At 46.2% G+C, this 19,179-nt stretch overlaps 1 protein-coding gene across 1 annotated transcript in view; it reads left to right on the top strand.

Annotated features, from left to right (window-relative positions):
- CRTAP (cartilage associated protein) overlaps positions 1-18,966 on the top strand; it is a 39,597-nt gene extending 20,631 nt beyond the window's left edge. The window contains exons 5-7 of the mRNA XM_052635443.1: positions 7,105-7,250; positions 8,188-8,271; positions 15,148-18,966. Coding sequence (XP_052491403.1) covers positions 7,105-7,250; positions 8,188-8,271; positions 15,148-15,201 — 284 coding nt within the window. The 3' untranslated portion in view covers positions 15,202-18,966. The remainder of the gene's footprint in view (positions 1-7,104; positions 7,251-8,187; positions 8,272-15,147) is intronic.
- Positions 18,967-19,179: the final 213 nt, after the last annotated feature.

Below are 19,179 nucleotides of genomic sequence, written 5' to 3'. Positions count from 1 at the left end.
CAATAGTTTTGAAAGAACCTCACGGTGTTCTCCAGAGTTCCTGTTACCAATTCACATTCACAAGACCTTATAGGAAGGTTCTCTTTGCTCCACCCAGTCTCTGAATTTACTGTTTGTGGATGTTTTGCTGATCGCTATCCTGACTGGTGTGTGTTGGTACCTCCGTGATTCACATTTGTCTAGTTTAGAGCATTGCGTCTTTTTCATACGTTATTGTTTCAAACAGTAAGAGTGAAATTTACATTTCAAAGCAGGCTTCTTGAAAGTAGACCTTGTTTTGACTTTTTTCCCCGTGATCTACCCCAGGGCATTGCTTGAAGGCAGGTGTCATTTGCAGCCCCGCAGGGTGTTTTAAAGCTGTAGTAAAAAGAACCGGCCACAAGGAGGCAGCACTTCTTCACACCCAGGTCTGGTTTACCTGGGCAGCCAGAGCCTCAGAAAAGTCGCCTTCCCGAGTTGTCAAGGAGAGCGGAATGTGCCGGAAGAAACTCCCAGCGCTTGTGTTTCATTCCTTCTTCCCTAACCCTTTTACCCCACGGAGAAATCCCAGCCCCTGAAAAACCGCAGCGCTAAGGGTGCTGTCATCGGACGCTGGTGGTAGGAACCCCAGGACATGGGGAGGGACCAGGTGACTTTTCCAAGCTCTTGAAGAGCTCACCAGTCTTTAGGAGCACTTCGTTTCCTGTGGCTTTTAATGAGCCGCCTGGATCTGGAGATTATGGTCTAATGGATAGGATTCCAGGGACTGCAGATCCAAGGGATGCTGCTTTGCTGCCACACAGCTCCCAGCTCCCTCAGCCCCCCGAGAGTCCAGTCTTCAGACCCTAGCCTGCTCAGGTCCCCCAGGCCCTAGGGGAATATGGCAGGCACTGGGTTTTTAAATATTTTATCTTAGATGGAATAGAATTTTACTATTGGATATGTTTTAGGTATACAGCATCTTGATTCAGTTGTGGATTTTTTCTTTTTTTTGATCCTCTTCCCTTATATTACAGAGTGTTGAGCACAGTTGTGCTATATAATAGGTCCTTCTAGATTATCTGTTTCATGTATATGAGAGTATATATGTTGATCCCAGCCTCCTAATTCATCCCTCCTGCCCTGATTTGTAACTCTGTGAGTGTCTTTGTTCTGCATATGTGAATTCATCTGTGTCAGTTTTCAGATTCCACCTGTAGATAGTCTCACATGACACGTGTACTTCTCAGTCTGACTGACTTCACTGCAGATGAGCGCGTCTGGGTCCATCCACGTGGCTCCTAGTGTGTCGCTGTCTCTCTTTGGCTGAGTGACATTCCGTTGTACACACGTGCCACAGCGTTTTCTGTTCGCCTGTCGACGAGTGACATTCCATCGTACACGCGTGCCACAGCGTTTTCTGTTCGCCTGTCGATGGACGCTGCACTGGCTTCCATGCGTGAGTTGTAAGCAGTGCTGCACTGAACGCTGGGGTGCGTGTGTCTTTTGAAATTTAGTTTTCTCAGATTATACTCCCAGGAGTGGCATGGATCCTTTTCCCTGCTTTATTTTCAGTTTTAAAAGAACCTCCACACTGTTCTCCAGAGCTTAGGAGGGTTCCCTTTGCTCCACCCCGTCTCCACATTTACGGTTTATAGATGTTTTGCTGATGGCCATTCTGACTGGTTTGAGCTGTTACTTTCTTGCAGTTCTGATTTGCATTTTTCTAATAATAGCTTTGTGGGGCACTTTTACTACTGTTTTTCTGTTTTGTCTTTTCAAACAGTGTGATTGAAATTTACATCTTTAAATTGGCTTCTTAAAAGTTGGCCCTATTTGAAATTTTTTTTTCCTGACCTTCCCTGGGGCATTTCTTGAAGGCAGGTGTTATTTCCAGCCCTGCAGGAGTTTTGAAGGCAAGTTCAGTTCAGTTGCTCAGTCATGTCCAATTCTCTGCGACTCCATGGACTGCAGCACGCCAGGCTTCCCTGTCTATCACCAACTTCCGGAGCTTGCTCAGACTCATGTCCATCAAGTCAGTGATGCCATCCGACCATCTTGTCCTCTGTCGTCCCCTTCTCCTCCTGCCTTCAGCCTTTCCCAGCATCAGGGTCTTTTCCAGTGAGTCAGTTCTTTGCATCAGGTGGCCAAAGGATTGGAGCTTCAGCTTCAGCATCAGTCCTTCCAATGAATATTCAGAGTGGATTTTCTTTAGGATTGACTTGTTTGAGCCTCTTGCAGTCCAAGGGACTCTCAAGAGTCTTCTCCAATACCACAGTTCAAAAGCATTAATTCTTCAGCACTCAGCTTTCTTTATGGTCCAACTCTCACATCCATCCATGACTACTGGAAAAGCCATAGCTTTGACTAGACGGACCTTTGTCAGCAAAGTAATGTCTCTGCTTTTTAATACGCTGTCTAGGTTGGTCATAGCTTTTCTTCCAAGGAGCAAGCATCTTTTAATTTCATGGCTGCAGTTACCATCTGCAGTGATTTTGGAGTCCCCCAAAATTAAGTCTTTCACTGTTTCCATTGTTTCCCTATCTGTTTGCCATGAAGTGATGGGACTGGATGCCATGATCTTAGTTTTTTGAATGTTGAGATTTAAGTCAGTTTTTTCAGTCTCCTCTTTCACTTTCATCAAGAGGCTCTTTAGTTCCTCTTCACTTTCTGCCATAAGGGTGGTTTCATCTGTATATCTGAGGTTATTGATATTTCTCCCGGAAATCTTGATTCCAGCTTGTGCTTCATCCAGACCGGCATTTTGTATGATGTACTCTGCATAGAAGTTAAATAAGCAGGGTGACAATATAGCTTTGACATACTCTTTTCCCAATTTGGAACCAGTCTGTGTTCCATGTCTGGTTCTAACTGTTGCTTCTCAACCTGCATACAGATTTCTCAGGAGGCAGGTGAGGTGGTTTGGTATTCCCGTCTCTTGAAGGATTTTCCAGTTTGTTGTGATCCGTACAGTCAAAGGCTTTGGCGTAGTCCATGAAGCAGAAATAGATGTTTTTCTGGAACTCTCTTGTTTTTTTCTGTGATCCAACGGATGTTGGCAATTTGATCTCTGGTTCCTCTGCCTTTTCTAAATCCAGCTTGAATATCTGGAAGTTCTCAGTTCACATACTGTTGAAGCCTGGCTTGGAGAATTTTGACTATTACTTTGCTAGCGTGTAAAATGAGTGCAATTGAGTTGTAGTTTGAACACTCTTTGGCGTTCTTTCTTTGGGACTGGAATGAAAACTGACCTTTTCCAGTCCTATGGCCACTGCTGAGATTTCCAGATTTGCTGGCATATTGAGTGCAGCACTTTCACAGCATCATCTTTTAGGATTTGAAGTAGCTTCACTGGAATTCCATCACCTCCAGTAGCTTTGTTCGTAGTGATGCTTCCTAAAGCCCACTTAACAGTGCGCATAAAAGCTTGTTTTAAAGTTGTAGTAAAGAGAAATGACCACAAGGAGGCAGCACCACTTCATGTGCAGGTCTGGTCACCTGGGCAACCACAGCGTCAGGAAAGTCAGTTCTTGGGTTGTCAAGGAGAATGTTGTTTGAGGTGTCCAGCAAATTGGTTCCATGATGCACACACATAGATGTATTGTGTTTTGGATCCTTTTCCCTTCTGGGTTGTTAGCGTGTTTCACAATTCCCTGTGCTGTTCAGGAGGTCCTTTTTAATTTTCTATATTATGTATATGAGAGTGTATCTGTCAATCCTAACCTCCTCCCACTCCAGTTTCCCCTTATAGAATCATACATTGGTTCTGAACCTGTGAGTCTGCTTGTGCTACATAAATTATTTGTATCAGTTTTGGGGTTCCAACTGTAAGTGATCTCATACAATATTTGTCTTTCTCAGTCCGAGTTAGGTCCATCCAGGTGTCTAGCACCATCCAGGTGTCTAGGTCCATCCAGGTGGCTGCCAACGGCATCATTTCATCCTTCCTTATGGCTGAGTACTACTCCATTGTATACATGGGCCACATCGTTTTCTGTTCATCTAACGATGGGCACTGCTGTGGCTTCCATTCCTGGGTGTTGTAAGCAGTGCTGCACCGAATGTTGGGATGCACGTGTTTTTTGAAATTCCGTTTTCTCCACTTGTACAGGAGTGGGGTGGCCAAATCATATGCCCACTCTGTTTTTATTCAGTAGTTTTGAAAGACCTCATGATGTTCTCCAGAGTTCCTGGAGATTTAAATTCACAAGAACATTGTAGGAGGGCTTCCTTTGCTCCACCCTGTCTCCGCATTTACGTTTGTAGACATTTTCCTGATGACCATTCTGACTGGTGCAAGTTAATACCTCCTTGTAGTTCTGATTGACATTTGTCTAGTAATAGCCATTGAGAGCATCTTTTTCATACTTCGTTTCAAACAGTATGAGTGAAATTTACATTTTGAAGCAGGCTTCTTGAAAGTCGACCTTGTTTTGACTTTTTCTCCTGTGGCCTACCCTCGGGCATTTCTCGAGGGCAGGTGTCATTTGCAGCCCAGCAGGGTTATTGAAGGCGAAGTGTCCATAAACCTTGGTTTTAAAGTTGTAGTGATGAGAATCAGCCACAAGGCGGCAGCACTTCCTCACACCCAGGTCTGATCACCTGGGCAGCCAAAACCTCAGGAAAGCCAGTCAATTCCTGGGTTGTCAAGGGAGCAGAAGGTGCCAGGACGAAGGCCCAGGGGCCTGTGTCTCGTTCCTTTACCCCTTCTCCCCACAGACAAATCCCAGCCCCTGCAAAACCACTCTGCTGAGGGTGATGTCGTCCAAGGTTGGTGCTGAGTTCCCTCACCAGGACACGTCCAGGAGACCTGCTAGCTTCTGGAAGCTCTTCCAGCCTGAGGGCCCACCAGTCTTTGGATGCTCCGGGCTTCATGTAGCTTCTGAAGGGCCCACCTGCATCTGGAGATTGTGGTCCCATCCAGAGGGGACCAGTCCTTACAGGTGCAAGGGGCTCTGCTTTGATGGCATGTAGTCCCCAGCTCCCTCAGCCCCATGAGAGTCCAGTCTTGAGACCCAAGCCTCTCAGGGTGCAAGGATGTGACACCTGCCCAGGTCCCCATGCCCTGAGGGCAATATGGTAGGCATTGCTTTTTTTATGTAATTTTTAAAAACTTTAAATATAACTGAAATAGAACTGATTTATACTATAGTGTTTGTTGGAGCTGTACAGCAAATTGGTTCAGTTATGCACACACATGGATGTATTGTTTTTCAGATCCTTTCCCGGTAGTTTTACAGCGTGTTTCACGGAGTTCCCTGTGGTGTATAGTAGGTCCCTCTTGATTATCTGTTTATTATATATAAAAGAGTGCATCTGTTAATCTTAACCTCCTAATTCATCTCTTCTGCCCTAATTTCCCCTTTGTGGATCATAAGTTTGTTTTCCAACTCTGTGAGTCTCCTTTTGTTGCATAAATGAATTATTATTTTCTAGATTCCAAATCTAAGTGATCTCTATACCATTTGTCTTTCCCAGTCTGACTTACTTCACTTGGTCTGATCATGTCTGGGTCTGTCAGTGTGGCTGCCAGTGGCATCATTTCATCCTTTGTATGGCTGAGTAATATTCTGTTGTAAACATGTGGCATGTCTTCTTTTTCTGGTCATCTGTCGATGGACACTGTGGTGACTTCCCTGTCTTGCCTGTTGTAATCAGGGCTGCACTAAGTGCTGGGGTGCGCTTGTCTCTTAGAATTCTGGTTTTCTCCAGTTACATGCCCAGGACTGGGGTGGCCCAATCATATGCTAGCTCTGTCGTTAGTTTGTTTAATGAACTTCCACACTGTTCTCCAGAGTGGCTGATACCCAATTTACATTCGCAACAACCTGGTTGGAGGATTCCCTTTGCTGCACTCTGCCTCTGCGTTTGTTGTCTGTATACAGACCATTTGCGGATGGCCATGCTGACGGGTGTGGGGTGATTCCTCCTTGCATTTTTGATTTGCATTTCTCTAATAGTAGTCATATGGATATATGTCACATACATATAATAGTAGTCATGAGTCTGAGCAGTCTCCGGGAGTTGATGATGGATAGGGAAGCCAGACACGCTGCAGTCCATGGGGTCGCAAAGACTCAGACATGACTGAGTGACTGAACTGAACTGAGTCATGTGGAGCAGCTTTTCCATTACTTCTAAAAAAACAGTATGAATGAAATTTACCTTTTGAAGTTGGCGTTTTGAAAGTCGGCCCAGTGTTGAATATTTTTTCATTTTTTCATTTTTGCAGTACATTTCTTGAAGGTAGGTGTCATTTCCAGTCCTTGCAGGGTTGATGAACAGGAAATGGCCTTAAGTGGGGGTTTTAAAGTTGTAGTTATGGGAAAAAGCCACAAGGTGACAGATCTGACTTCACACCCAGATCTGGTTACCTGGGCAGACAGAGCCTTAGGGAAGTCCTGTTCCTGGGTTGTCAAGGAGAGAGGAATGTGCCAGAAGAAACGCCCAGGGTACGGTGTTTCATTCCTTCTTCCCTTTCCCTTTCCCCCCATGGAGAAATCTCAGCACCTGGAAAACCGCTCTGCTGAGGGAGCACCTCCTCCGTAAGTGGGGGCGACTCTCAGGAAGGAGGGTGGAGGTGGGAACCCAGCACCAGGACGCGAGGAGGGGAGACCAGGTGACTTTATGAAGCTCTTCCAACCCCGGGAGGATCCACAGATCTTTGGGTGCCCTGGGCTTCTTGTGGCTTTTTGTGGGCCTGCCTGGCTTTGGAGATTGTGGTCCCATCCAGAGGGGAGCGGGCAGTACAGGTCCAAGGGGGGGCTCATTTGCTTGCACATCCTCCGTCAGACCCGTGAGAGTTGAGCCTCCAGACGCAGGCCTGCTCAGGCCCCAGGGATGTGACACCAGCCCAGGTCACGGTGGCCCGACGGGGACTGATTCGTTACTTCTGCCTTGGCCTCTGTGTACCGAGGAACTTCTGTCGTTTTCACAAATGGATTCCACTTTTCCCTGGAGATCCTGTCTACGGCCTGTTCATTCCTGAGTTTGGGGGGTTTTATCGTCATTGCAGGAGTTCCGTCGGAGGGGCTTGGAGAGGGGGCTTGGTGATCTTTTTCTCCTGGAAGCTGTTCTTCCCCGGAGAACCGTTCTTCTGAGAGGCTGGCTGACTTCCTGTTCCTGTTTTTTCTCTTCCGCCCGCAGTGAACGACCTGAAGAATGCGGCACCCTGTGCGGTCAGCTACCTGCTCTTTGACCAGAGCGACAAGGTCATGCAGCAGAACCTGGTGTACTATCAGTACCACAGGGACAAGTGGGCGCTGGCGGACGAGCATTTCCAGCCCAGACCGGTGAGCGCCGGCGCACCGGCCATCGCGTTTCCGCTCTCGTTTTTATCCCACTTCCGGGAGACAGCTTGGCACTTCCGGGAGACAGCTTGGCACCTGAAGAGAAGGGCTATTTCAGAAGCAAGGGAATCTCAACTTGCTTCTGTCGCTTTTTCGTCTTTTAACACTTTACCCCTTTGTTCTCTTTTCTAAATCCGCACACTCTCCTGAAATTTCAAGCATTGCAGAAACATTTCAGTTAGGAATTGACACTGCCTCTTGATTTTATGTTTTCTCTGTCTCATGCTGTGGTAAAGCTGTATGTTTGGCGTATATGCAGCATGTAATTCTTTATTTTTATAAAAATGGGGTCCTACATACTGTTTTACAACTTGCTTTGTGTGTTGTAAGAATTTCATCATGAATGCTTCCCTTGTTACTCTCATACCATATATGTATATTTTTTTCATAATTAATAACTCTATGGCAGGGTTGTTTATGGATGGATCATCATTTCATTCTTTTGATGCACACACACAGTTTTGCACATGTTCAGGGAAACTTGTGGATTATTTATCACTTTCAGAGGATCTTTTCTCATGTGCCCTTAAGTTGTATTTTCATTGAGATTTGTGCTGGCTGTCCTGGTTTGCTGTACATACATCTTCCTTCAACCTCACTGTTCAGACACACACACATACATTTCTCTTTCATTCACTTGGGATTGGCCACTGTTTTTCAAATTGAGATATAATTCATATAGTTGAAAGCTCATGCATTCTGAGTGCACAATTCAGAGGTTTTTGCGTATTCACAGCGCTGTGTGGCTGTTGCCACTATTTAATTTTGCATATTTTCATCATTCCCTCACCAGAGAAACCCCAACCCCTTGTTCCCTCTGCACCCCAGTTTTCCTGTTAAGTGGTTGGTTGTATACACTGTTCTGTTTGTGTCTGAACAGGAAGCAGTCCAGTTCTTTAACGTGACCATGCTCCAGAAAGAGCTGTATGACTTTGCTAAGGAAAATCTCATGGATGACGATGAGGTGAGCTTTCATGTTTAGCACACGACTGACTGAGACAAAATATTCCTTACATCTTTGTTAAAAATCACTGGGAGGCCCCGTCATTCCTGAAATGAGACCCAGAAGAGGCCTTGGGAAACACGGTTTCTGTGAGTGTTTTAACGCGTCAGTGGACTGACCTGGACAAGAAGGGCTTCTAGGAAACCCAGGCTGAAGCACCACATTTCCTGGCAGAGTTCAGAGCCATGCTCTAGTCACCGTCATAGGAGCCGTCCAGGCATCGTTTTTGTTTTATTTGTTTGTTTATTTATTTGAGGCTGTGCTGGACCTTCGTTGCCGTGTCGGCTTTTCTCTAGTTGTGGTGAGCAGGCTTCTCCCTGTGGTGGCCTCTCTTGTATCGGAGCATGAGTTCTAGGACAAGTGGGCTCAGTAGTGGAGGCTCTGGGGCTCTAGAGCACGGGCTTCATAGTTGTGGCACACAGGCTTAGTTGTTCCATGACATGTGGGATCTTCCTGGATCAGGGATCAAACCCATGTCTCCTGCATTGGCAGGCGGATTCGTTACCACTGAGCCACCAGGGAAGCTCCCAGGCATCGTTTTTTTTTTTAATTTGTATTGGAATATAGTTGCTTTACAGTGTTGAGTTAGTTTCTGCTGTACAGCAAAGTGAATCAGCCATATATATACATTTATCCTCTCCTTTTTGGATTTCCTGCCCATTTAGGTCACCAGAGAGCACTGAGTTCCCTGTGCTATACAGCTGGTTCTCATTAGCTATCTATTTTATACGTAGTCTCAATAGCATATATATGTCAATCTCAACCTCCCAATTCCTCCCACCTGGCCCTTTCCCCCTTGGTGTCTGTACCTTTGTTCTCCATGTCTGTGTTTCTATTTCTGCTTTGCAAATAGGTTCATCTGTACCATTTTTTAGATTCCACATACATAAATTAATATATGATATTTGTTTTTTTCTTTCTGACTTACTTCACTTAGTATGAAAATCTCTACGTCCATTCATGTCTCTGCAAATGGCATAATTGCATTCCTTTTTGTGTCTGAGCAACAAGCTTCATTTTTTAACTTTATAAAAATAGAATATTCAATTACTCAGCACTCTGAAGACTCTGGGAAACCCACATCCCAATTTTTCTGTCAGTTGTGTGTGTGTGTGTTTTTACGAGTGAAGCATTTTATCCTTCTCTGGGATTTTCTTGAAATTCCTGATCAAGTCTTACTCAGCCAATTCCTTTACTGATGGAGACTCTGCTGGTTATGAGGCAGTCATCCTGTGTTGGGGCAGTCTAGTCACAGCAAAGCCATCATCAGGGTTAGCGTTTGGGCTTCCCAGGTGGCGCTCGTGGTAAAGACCCTGCCTGCCAGTGCAGGAGATGTAAGAGATGCAGGTTCAATCCCTGGGTTGGGAAGATTCTCTAGAGGAGGACATGACAACCCATTCCAGTATTCTTGCCTGGGGAATCCCATGGACAGAGGAGCTGGAGAGCTACAGTTCGCAAAAAGTCGAACACGACTGACCGAGCATGCATGCAGGGGTAGCATTTAGAGAGATGTGTTTGGAACAGACCATGGAATTCTTTCTGAGACAGCTGAGGACTCACCATCCTTCAGAGTTGGAAGACAGCTGAGGGCTTATTCTCAGCTGACCCTTCACTTCACAGAAGAGGAACCCCAGGGAACAGGAAAGTCTGGAAGCTGCTCGGCCAGACCCAGAGCCCTGAGCCTCCACATCTGCTCTTTCCTCTGCCCCAGTTTTCAGTGAAGCACCTGTAAGTAAAATGGCATCATGAAGTTTGTTTTTTGTGGACAAATTCACATGAGTTGAATGGACCACTGCCATGCATTTAGCTGCCCTGAGCCTCAATTCTTTTGTGGAAAATGCAGCTGATAACGTTGACCTGGCAGGGTTGGAAGAAGAAAATACCACTTTGGACATGGAAGTGCTTTACAGAGTAGGAAGTGACGCACATGCCTTGTGTCTTGGGTTGGGTTTTCTGGAGGCAGATCCTGGAATAAGATCACAAGGATGCTGAAAAGGAAGGAACACAGGCCAGACACAAACTAGCTTGGCCGCTGTGGTTTAAGAAGTAGAGAAAAATATATTCGGGAAAATGGGGATGGATTGGGTTCCTGATTATCTAAAGGCAAAACTACTATTGAGATTTTGGTGTTTATACTTCCAGTTTTTCCATATATTTCCAATATATTAATATATTCACCATAAATCTAATGGTAATTATATATCAGAGCTTTTCCATTTAGCATTGATGTGAGCAGTTTCCCTTGTTACATTTTTCTAGAACAGAAAACTGGTATGTGACATACTACTCACATACCATACAATTTTCCTTTCTACAGTGTACAGTTCAGTGGCTTTTAGTGTATTCATAAAGTTGTACATTCATGCTACTATCAGATTTGAGAACATTTTCCTCACCCAAACGAAAGCCAAAACCTATTAGTCGTCACCTTACATTCTTTCCCCTCTGTCCACACAGCCTGTGCCCCCAGCCTCTGGCAACCACTAACCTTCTCTCTGTCTCTGAATCTGCCTGTTCTGGACATTTCCTATGAGTGGAATCAAGTGGATTTTGCTTTTTGTGACTAGCTCCTTTTCACTGAGTATGTTTTCCAAGTTTAGCTATGTTGTAACATGGATCACGTCACATGAAAAAATTCCTTTTCATTGCTGAATAATATTCTGCTGTGTGAACGTGCCACGTGGTGTTTATTCTTTGACTGATGGATGTTTGGGTTGTTTCCACTCCTTGGTACTTTGAATAATGATACGGTGTACATTTGTGTACAGATTTTTGTTTGGGTAAGAATTTTCCATTCTCTTATACTTTGAAGTCCAATGGCTGGGTCCCATGATAACTCTGTGTTTATCTTCTTAAGGAACTGCCAGACTGGTTTCCAAAGCGGCTGACCCATTTTGCATTTCCCACCAGCAATGTAGGAAAGTTCTAATCTGCTTCATCTTCATCAACTTTTGTAGCATCTGTCTGTCTTTGAGTGTGTGTGTGTCTTTTTATTATAGGTGTGAAGTAGGTGTGACGTGGTACCTCATTGCGGTTGTCATTTCCATTTCCCTATTGACTAACGATGTTGAGCATCTTTTCGCATGCTTACTAACCATTTGTATATTTCTTTGGAGAAGTGTTGATTCTATTCAAACCCTTTGCCCACTTTTTTTTAAAGAGAGGAGTGTTTTTGTTTTCCTTTGCCCAGTTTCAAATTGGGTTATTTGTCTTTTCATTTTGAGTTGTGAGAGTTCTTGATATATTCTGGTTATAAAGTCCCCTGTCAGATACATTAATTGCAAACATTTTCTCTCAATCTGTTGGTTATCTCTTCACTTTACTCTTGAAGCTCAAATGTTTTAGGTGTTTATGAAACCCAACTTACCAATTTTTTTCTTGTTACTTGTGTTTTGGTGTCATATCTAAGAAACTCATCCAAGATCACTAAAATATACTGTGTTTTTTTCCTAAAGTTTTTATAGTTTTAACTTTCATTTTTATCTATAATCTACTTTTTGTTAATTTTCCATATGATATGAGGCAGTGGTCCAGTTTCATTTTTTGCATGTGGAAATGCTGTTGTTCCAGCACCGTTTATTGAAAAGACTCTCCCTGTTCAGCTGTCTGGGTACCTTCATAGGAAAATCAATTAATGTTAAATGTGAAGATTCCTTTCTGGACTCTCCATTCTAGTCTGTTGATCTAGACTTCTATCCTTATGCTGGTACTGCACTTTTTGTTTTTATTGTTTTTTTTTTCAATGTAACCCATTAATTTATGTATGTATTCTAGATTTTATTTATTTAATTTTGGCTGCACTGAGTTTGTTGCTGTGTGTGGGCTTTCTCGAGTTGCAGCAAGCAGGGGCTACCCTAGTTGCGGTGCACGGGCTTCTCTTGCTGCGGAGCACGGACTCTAGGCTTGTGGGCTTCATAAGTTGTGGTGCACAGGCTTAGTTGCTCTGCAGCATGTGGGGTCTTCCTGGACCAGGAATCAAACCCTTGTCTGCTGCATTAGCAGGCTGATTCTTAACCACTGGCCCACCAGGGAAGTTCGGTACTGCACTGATTTAAATGCTATAGCTTTGTATTACATTTTGACATTGGATAACGTGAGTCTTCCAACTTCATTTTCTTTTTCCAGATTGTGTTGGCTGTTCTGGGTCCCTTCCATTTCCATATGAGATATGGGATCAATTTGCCAATTTCTCCAAAAGCAGCTTGGATTTTGATAGGAATTGTGCTGAATCTGAAAATTGTTTTGGGTACTGTTGACATTGTAACAATATCAAATATTCTGATCTATGAACATGGGATAGCTTTCTCTTTATTTAGGTCTTCTTTAACTTCCTTTGAGGAGCTTCCCTGGTAGCTCAGGTGGTAAAGAATCTGCCTACAGTGCAGGAGAGCCAGGTTTGACCCCTGAGTTGAGAAGGAACTGGCAATCCACTCCAGTAGTCTTGCCTGGAAAATAACTTCTTTCAATAAAGTTTTCTCAAATTTTGTTATTCTGGATGCTGTTTCAAATGGAAGTGAAGTGAAAGTTGCTCGGTCATGGCTGACTCTTTGTGACCCCATGGACTATACAGTCCATGGAATTCTCCAGGCCAGAATACTGGAGTAGGTAGCCATTCCTTTCTCCAGGGGATCTTCCCAACCCAGGGATCGAATCCAGGTCTCCTGCATTGCAGGCAGATTCTTCACCAGCTGAGCCACCAGGGAAACCCAAGAATACTGGAGTGGGTAGCCTATTCCTTCTCCAGCAGATCTTCCCAACCCAGGAGTCAAATCCAGGTCTCCTGAATTGCAGGCAGATTCTTTACCAGCTGAGCTACCAGGGAAGCCCTGCTGTAAATGGAACTGTTTTCCTTTTTTTTTTAAGTTTCTAGTTGTGTCTTGGTGGTATATAGACATACTGTTGGCTTTTGTATATTGATAGTGTAATCTTGCAAATTTATTGAACTTGTTTATCAGTTCTAATCTTTTTTTGTTGTGTGTGTATTCCTCAGGAGTTTCTGTGCGTAAGATCATGTTTATCTGTGAGCAGACCTAGAAAAATCACAAGTATTAGAACAAGAAGAGCCCCTTTATGAGACAGTAAATCTCTTGCATGTCACAGATGAGGAAACAAACTCAGAAAGGTAGCGTGACTTACTGAAAGTCACACAGCTGCCAAGTAACCATCTGGTGAACTGACCGGGTTTCTTCCAGGCTTTACAGTTCCTAGGATTCTTGAACTTGGTGCTCTCAAGATAACAGGGCTCCACTGAAGATCCCAGAGTAATTAGGTTATTAGTCAAGGCTTTAGAATTGTGAAATAATTTCTAAAGAATGACTTGTTTTTTTAAATTATAGATCAAATGATGGCATGTCATCATTTATTTGAAATAAACTGTAACTAACACAATAAAATTCTTAGTTAAGCCTTAAAAGTTTCAAAGGACCAAATGCTACCTTGAAACAAAGCATCAATACAGTCTACTGATATCTGTGGTATTGTTCTTCATAGCTTTCTGGGCTTGAAATGTGTGTAAGAACATCTGGAAGTTTGCACACTGGTTAAAAATTTGGCAGAGGCCCTGTTACCATTTCAGAAAGTTTATAAACTGCAACAAGATGTTTCAGGTTTCAGGTTTGGATAATTGTTTGCTCTGGGAAAGTCTAAAAGGTATTAACTTTTTAAAACTGCACAGCATTAGAGTTGAGAGTTAAGTTTTGTTGGGGGCAAAATGAGGACTATAACCTGGGCGACAGCATTTCAGATGGCTGAGAAACTGCGCTAATGAAGCAAGAGGGACAGTCAGTATAAATGTTATTGGGTGAGCTGGGAGTACATGCAATCTAGCACGTATTTTTCACAGAAGCTTTCTGCTAGTCTTTAGTCACCATGAAGGATTTTAGTGCTTTTCTAGAAACGAAGAGATATAAGAATTGGGCTCATAAAATCTTAAGTATCTGAAGCCCTGGTCTGCCGGTCTTTCCTAGAGCACAGAGTGCTTCATTTCTGCTCTCCGCCCTGAACTCCTTTCAGGGAGTGTTGAAGGTCAGTAGCTGTAGCAGCACCTGACTTAATCCTTGTGGTAGTAGATGGCAAGTGCCCACGGCGAGTGCCCATTTGTAGTTGACAAAGAAATAGATTAGAATTTGCTGGAGTGGCTGACTGAGGGAGCGCTCTTGGGAAAGGAGCTGAGGGGCAAAGGAGGAGCTATGCAGGTCAGCCTGGGCTGACCCCAGGGCATGGGAGCTGGGCCTTGTTGGTGAGTCACTCTTTCTCTGCAGTAAAGGGCTTGGTTGTGGGTTGGCCAAGGGCGTTGTGGGAGAGAAGCCAATGCAAAGAAGATAAGAAAGTGTGGTGGCTTCAGCTGCAGCAGCATAGCACATGTCCACGCAGTCATCCATCCTTCCTCTAGCAGGCTTGTGGAGACCTGTGTGTGCCAGGCTCTGGGAAAGAACCTGAGCCCAGGTGCTGGTCCCTTGAAAAGCTCATGGTCTGGTGATCAAGGCAGAAGGGGCACAGACAGGTCTCCCTGTGGGGTAACTGCTGTTGGGAGGGGGGTAAGGGTGAGGGAGGGATGCACAGCAAAGGGGGTGCTAAGCAGGATCTTTCAGAAGGTGCTGGGCCCCCCACTTCACACGCCATCTGTGGGGGTCTTGGAGCACTTGACGCCAAGTTCACATGATGTGGAAGCCATGTCTCCCCCAGAAGAAGTAAGATCCTCTGGGCCCGAGGGCAGCAGGGAAAAGGCTGCTCCAGCCCCGGGGGCGGGTGGCAGCGGCCTCTTGGAAACAGTCTCTGCTCACCGACACTGTGAAGGTCAGGTAGCTGCCTAACAGAGGTGTCCTGTTGCTCTTGCAGGGAGAGGTCCTGGAATACGTGGATGACCTGCTGGAGTTGGAGGAGACCAGCTAGCCCCAGAAGCCAGAGAGCTGTTCCTTCCATGTTCAGAAAACATAATTCTTTGTCTTCCTTTTCCTAATAGTCCAGGCTATTGATACCTCAGAACCTTCTCTTCTCTCTGTGAAGTGAAAGGGAAGCCCCCGTCTCTTGCTACAGCTAAAAAGGGGTGAGCCTGCATTCCCCGTGCCCACAGCTGCCTCCCCAACCTTTCACACCTGCCGCTCTATCTTCATACCCGCCTCTCCATCGTCATTCCCACCTCCCCATGATCACACCTGCCTCCCCGTCTTCACACCTTCCTTCTCCATTTTTATACCTGCCTTTCTCACCATTTTGGTTAGAAGGACAGTTTTCCATGGAATCCGCTCCCCCTCCCCCCCCAGAAAATCAGTATTATTTTTTAAATAAGAAAAATAATCCTAAAATATGGTAATTATAAAAACCTACTCTGGCCTTTCTGCTTTCCCCCATTTTGGTTTCCTTTCTCCCCATCCCCTGATCCAGCAAAGATGTTGAGGACAAAGGCTAAGCTTCTCTTCATAGTGGTCTGCACGCCATCTGACCTGCATCATTGCTGGCGCCCATTGAGAACGGAGTTGGGGCAACAGCGTGGAGAACAGATATGTGACTTTTGCCTAATACTTGCGCGTGTCCGAAGGCTTCCAGTGGCCGGTCGATCCCCTTTGAGGACAGTGTGCTCAGCCGTTAGTCTCAGAGTTGGATATGGAAGGAAGGAGAGGGAATCTAGTTTCACTCAGTCTTCGACAAATATTTATTGAGCACCCACTGCGTGCTAGGCCTCGATCTGGGCGCTGGAGACACTGCACAGCAAAACAGAAAGAAAAAAAAAAACCTGTCCTCACAGAGCCTACATTCTACAGGGAAAGACAGACCACAGGTAAACAAGCATAAATATATACAAGGCCTCGGAGGGTGATCATTGCTATGGAGAAAAAGCAGTGAGGGGTAAGGAAGCTTGGAGATGAGGCTGCAGGGTTGTTTGTTTCATTAATTTTTTGGTGGTGCTGTATGTGGAATCTTAGTTCCCCCACCAGGGATCACACCCCTGGCATTAGAAGTGTGGTGTCTTAACCAGTGAACCCCCAGGGAAGTCCCAAGGCTGCAGTGTTTCGTTTTGTTTTGAATTTATTTATTTTAATTGGAGGATCATTTCCTTACAATATTGTGGTAGTGTTTGCCATCCATCGACGTGAATCACCCATGGGTGCACGTGTCCTTCCATCCTGACCCCCCCTCCCGCCTCCCTCCCCACCTTATCCCTCTGGGTCGACCCAGGCTTTTCATGCCCTTCTGAGGTTTTCAATAGGGTGGTCGGGGAAGCTGTCACTGAGAGCATGACAGCAGAGCAGAGACCTGGGGAGGTGGGTCTCAGGACAGAGCCTTCCAGGCAGAGCGGGCTGCATATACGGCGCCCAGCAGCGGGGACGTGCTTGTGCCGTCGGGACAGCCCACAGCCCAGGGGAGGCGTGGGCATGGGCAGAGTGGAAGGTGGTGTAAGTATGTGGCTGGCAGGGGGCATGGCTCAGCCTTGACAGACAGTGTAAGTAAGGCCCTGGGCTTCTGCCCTGAGTGGGGTGGGAGCCGTGCAGCAGAGCAGAGCCTGGGCTCCCTGGCACTTTACAGGGAGCTTACCTGCTGCCGTACCGTGAGAAACCTGGAAGCGCTCAGGGGGAGAATTGGGAATGTCAATCGGGGCATGGCTACAGAGATCCAGGCAGGGGGATGAAGGCGCAACGCCGGGCATAGCAGGGGGCGATGGTGAGACGTGGTCCCGTCATGGATTTGTCACAGGGCCAGTCACAGTTGCTGACAGGTTGACTGTAGAGCATTAGAGAAAAGAGAGGGGCTGGTGGCGACCTGAAGGTTTGGGGCCTGACGCATGGGAAGGACTGAGTTGCCATTGACTGAGATGGGGAGGCGGGTGGTTGGTGAGTCGGGCATTCGGTGCCTGCAGCCATCTGAGGCTGGGATGCCGGGTTCAGGCTGCAGATATGATTTGAGAGTTTCCCCAGGTCAGGTGGTTGGCAGAGCCTGAGTCAGGGATCCAGTGGGGCGGGGTCCCATGGAGGGGATATAAAGCAGAGTGGGGGGCCTTGGGCATGGACACCCTTCCCCAGGATCCCATCAGGGGAGGCTCTGGGCCCAGACGCTTGACTGTCCTCGAAGCTCCAGGCTTCAGCTCTCTGCAGCTGCGTGAGGACAGGCAAGGAGGCTTGACTCTCTCCACTTCTCTGTTCCCCCAGGGCCTCCCCAGGGACTTTCGGGGCGAGGGTGTCTCCACAGGGTTGCCTGGTGTGGGGAGAGGTTTGGGTTCACTATCTGAAAATCACTTAGTCATGTCCAGCTCTTTTGTGACCCCATGGATTATAGCCTGCCAGCCTCCTCTTGTCCATGGAATTCTGCAGGCCGGAGTACTGGAGTGGGTAGCCATTCCCTTCTCCAGGGGATCTTCCTGACCCAGGGATTGAACCCAGGTCTCCCGCATTGCAGGCGGTATCTGAGGTTGGCTTCTTTCCACTGGGAGCTGAAAGCCCCTCCTACCCCCATCCTAGGGACTGTCCCCTGGGGACAGTGGGATCAATACTGTCAGCCCTTTGCTTTGATTGAAGGCTGTGGAACCAAGTTACTAAGTTTTTATTTTAAAAGAAACCAAACCAATTTTTTTAAAAAAAGAAGAAGGTGGGCCAATTCTTCCAAATGTAACATGAAAGCCCAGCTGCACTCAGCAACTTCAGCCCAGTACCTCCCTGAGTGGGTTTTCTTGGAAGAGCCTAGAAGAATCCTGGATTGAGACCTCGTGGGCTCAGCATTTGTCTGGCCAGCCATTTGGAGGGAAAAAAAGAAGCACATTTGTAAGCTGTGTGGGAGTTTCCAGACCAAGGCTAAGATGTCTGGCTTGTCCTCTGACCCACCTGCACTCAGCCCAGTGGGTACCAGTTAGGTCTCTGCCCACGGAGGCTGCCCACCATGGGGCAATGGAGTCTGTCCAGCCCCGAGGCCTTTCAGGCAGCCCAGGCAAGGACCCCCCCTGGGGAGGGTCTAAAGGCACCCCCTGCACCCATGTTAATGTTCAGATTTTTGGTGGGGGGAAGGATGGGGCTGAGGGGAGGTCTGGGTGTACACAAAGAATTAAAAGCAACTAATGGAAATGTCGCATATACCAGCATATTCAGCGCAGTGATGTCTTTCTGAGTTTGAGGCTTTCTAATTACTGCCACCGACCTGTCAGGCTCACCTCTGGGGTCCAGAACCACTGAGGCCGTCACCCACAGAGGCCGCCTTAGGAAATGTTGCTTTTAGGAGTCCTTACTAAAGGAATTTTAAGAGTACAAAAATTTTATTGAACCAAACTCAGCAGCAAACAGAAAATGATTTGTTCGATTGTCAGTGGGAAAGGGTTTATTATGACTGCCGGTGGAATCAACAGTGGCCCGTTTCTGCCAACATGGATGGAAATAACGTTTTTAAGTTTTAAATGTGAGCTGTAAACCTAAGCTACTTCGGTTTAAAAAAAAAAAATTCAATACTTAAACTGTGGGGAGAAGGTGGACTGGAGCCAGAGAAAACATTCTCATTTAATAGTGTTTGCACATGGAACGGCAACACAGTTTGTAGCGAGGCTCCGAGAAAAACCCACAACTAATCCTTCATCGCAGCTGTCCCAACTCTTGACCATCTGCCATCCCCCAAACAGCGACTTCTTTTTTTCTGGGGACTCCAGGCTTGAATGACCTAGTGTGGAGAGTTTAAACTGTATACAAGGAGAGGGAGGGGGGTGGGAAGGGAAGGGACCTTAAGCAAGCCTTGGCCAAAGGTTTTGTGCAAGGACTTCCTGTGCCTGCTGCCCCGTCCCTGGGGCCTCTCCTTGAGGGGGATGCCACCAGGACAGCCCAGCTTCGTCCTCACTGACCCTCTCCTACCCAGAAACCCGAGTCAGGAGCGGCCGTGGCCTGCACTGTTGCAGCATCT

This window comes from Budorcas taxicolor, chromosome 1 (assembly GCF_023091745.1).
Source record: "Budorcas taxicolor isolate Tak-1 chromosome 1, Takin1.1, whole genome shotgun sequence".
NCBI classification, from domain to species: domain Eukaryota; kingdom Metazoa; phylum Chordata; class Mammalia; order Artiodactyla; family Bovidae; genus Budorcas; species Budorcas taxicolor.
The sequence above is the reverse complement of the archived record's forward strand: the minus strand, read 5'-3'. Positions and strand labels throughout refer to the sequence as shown.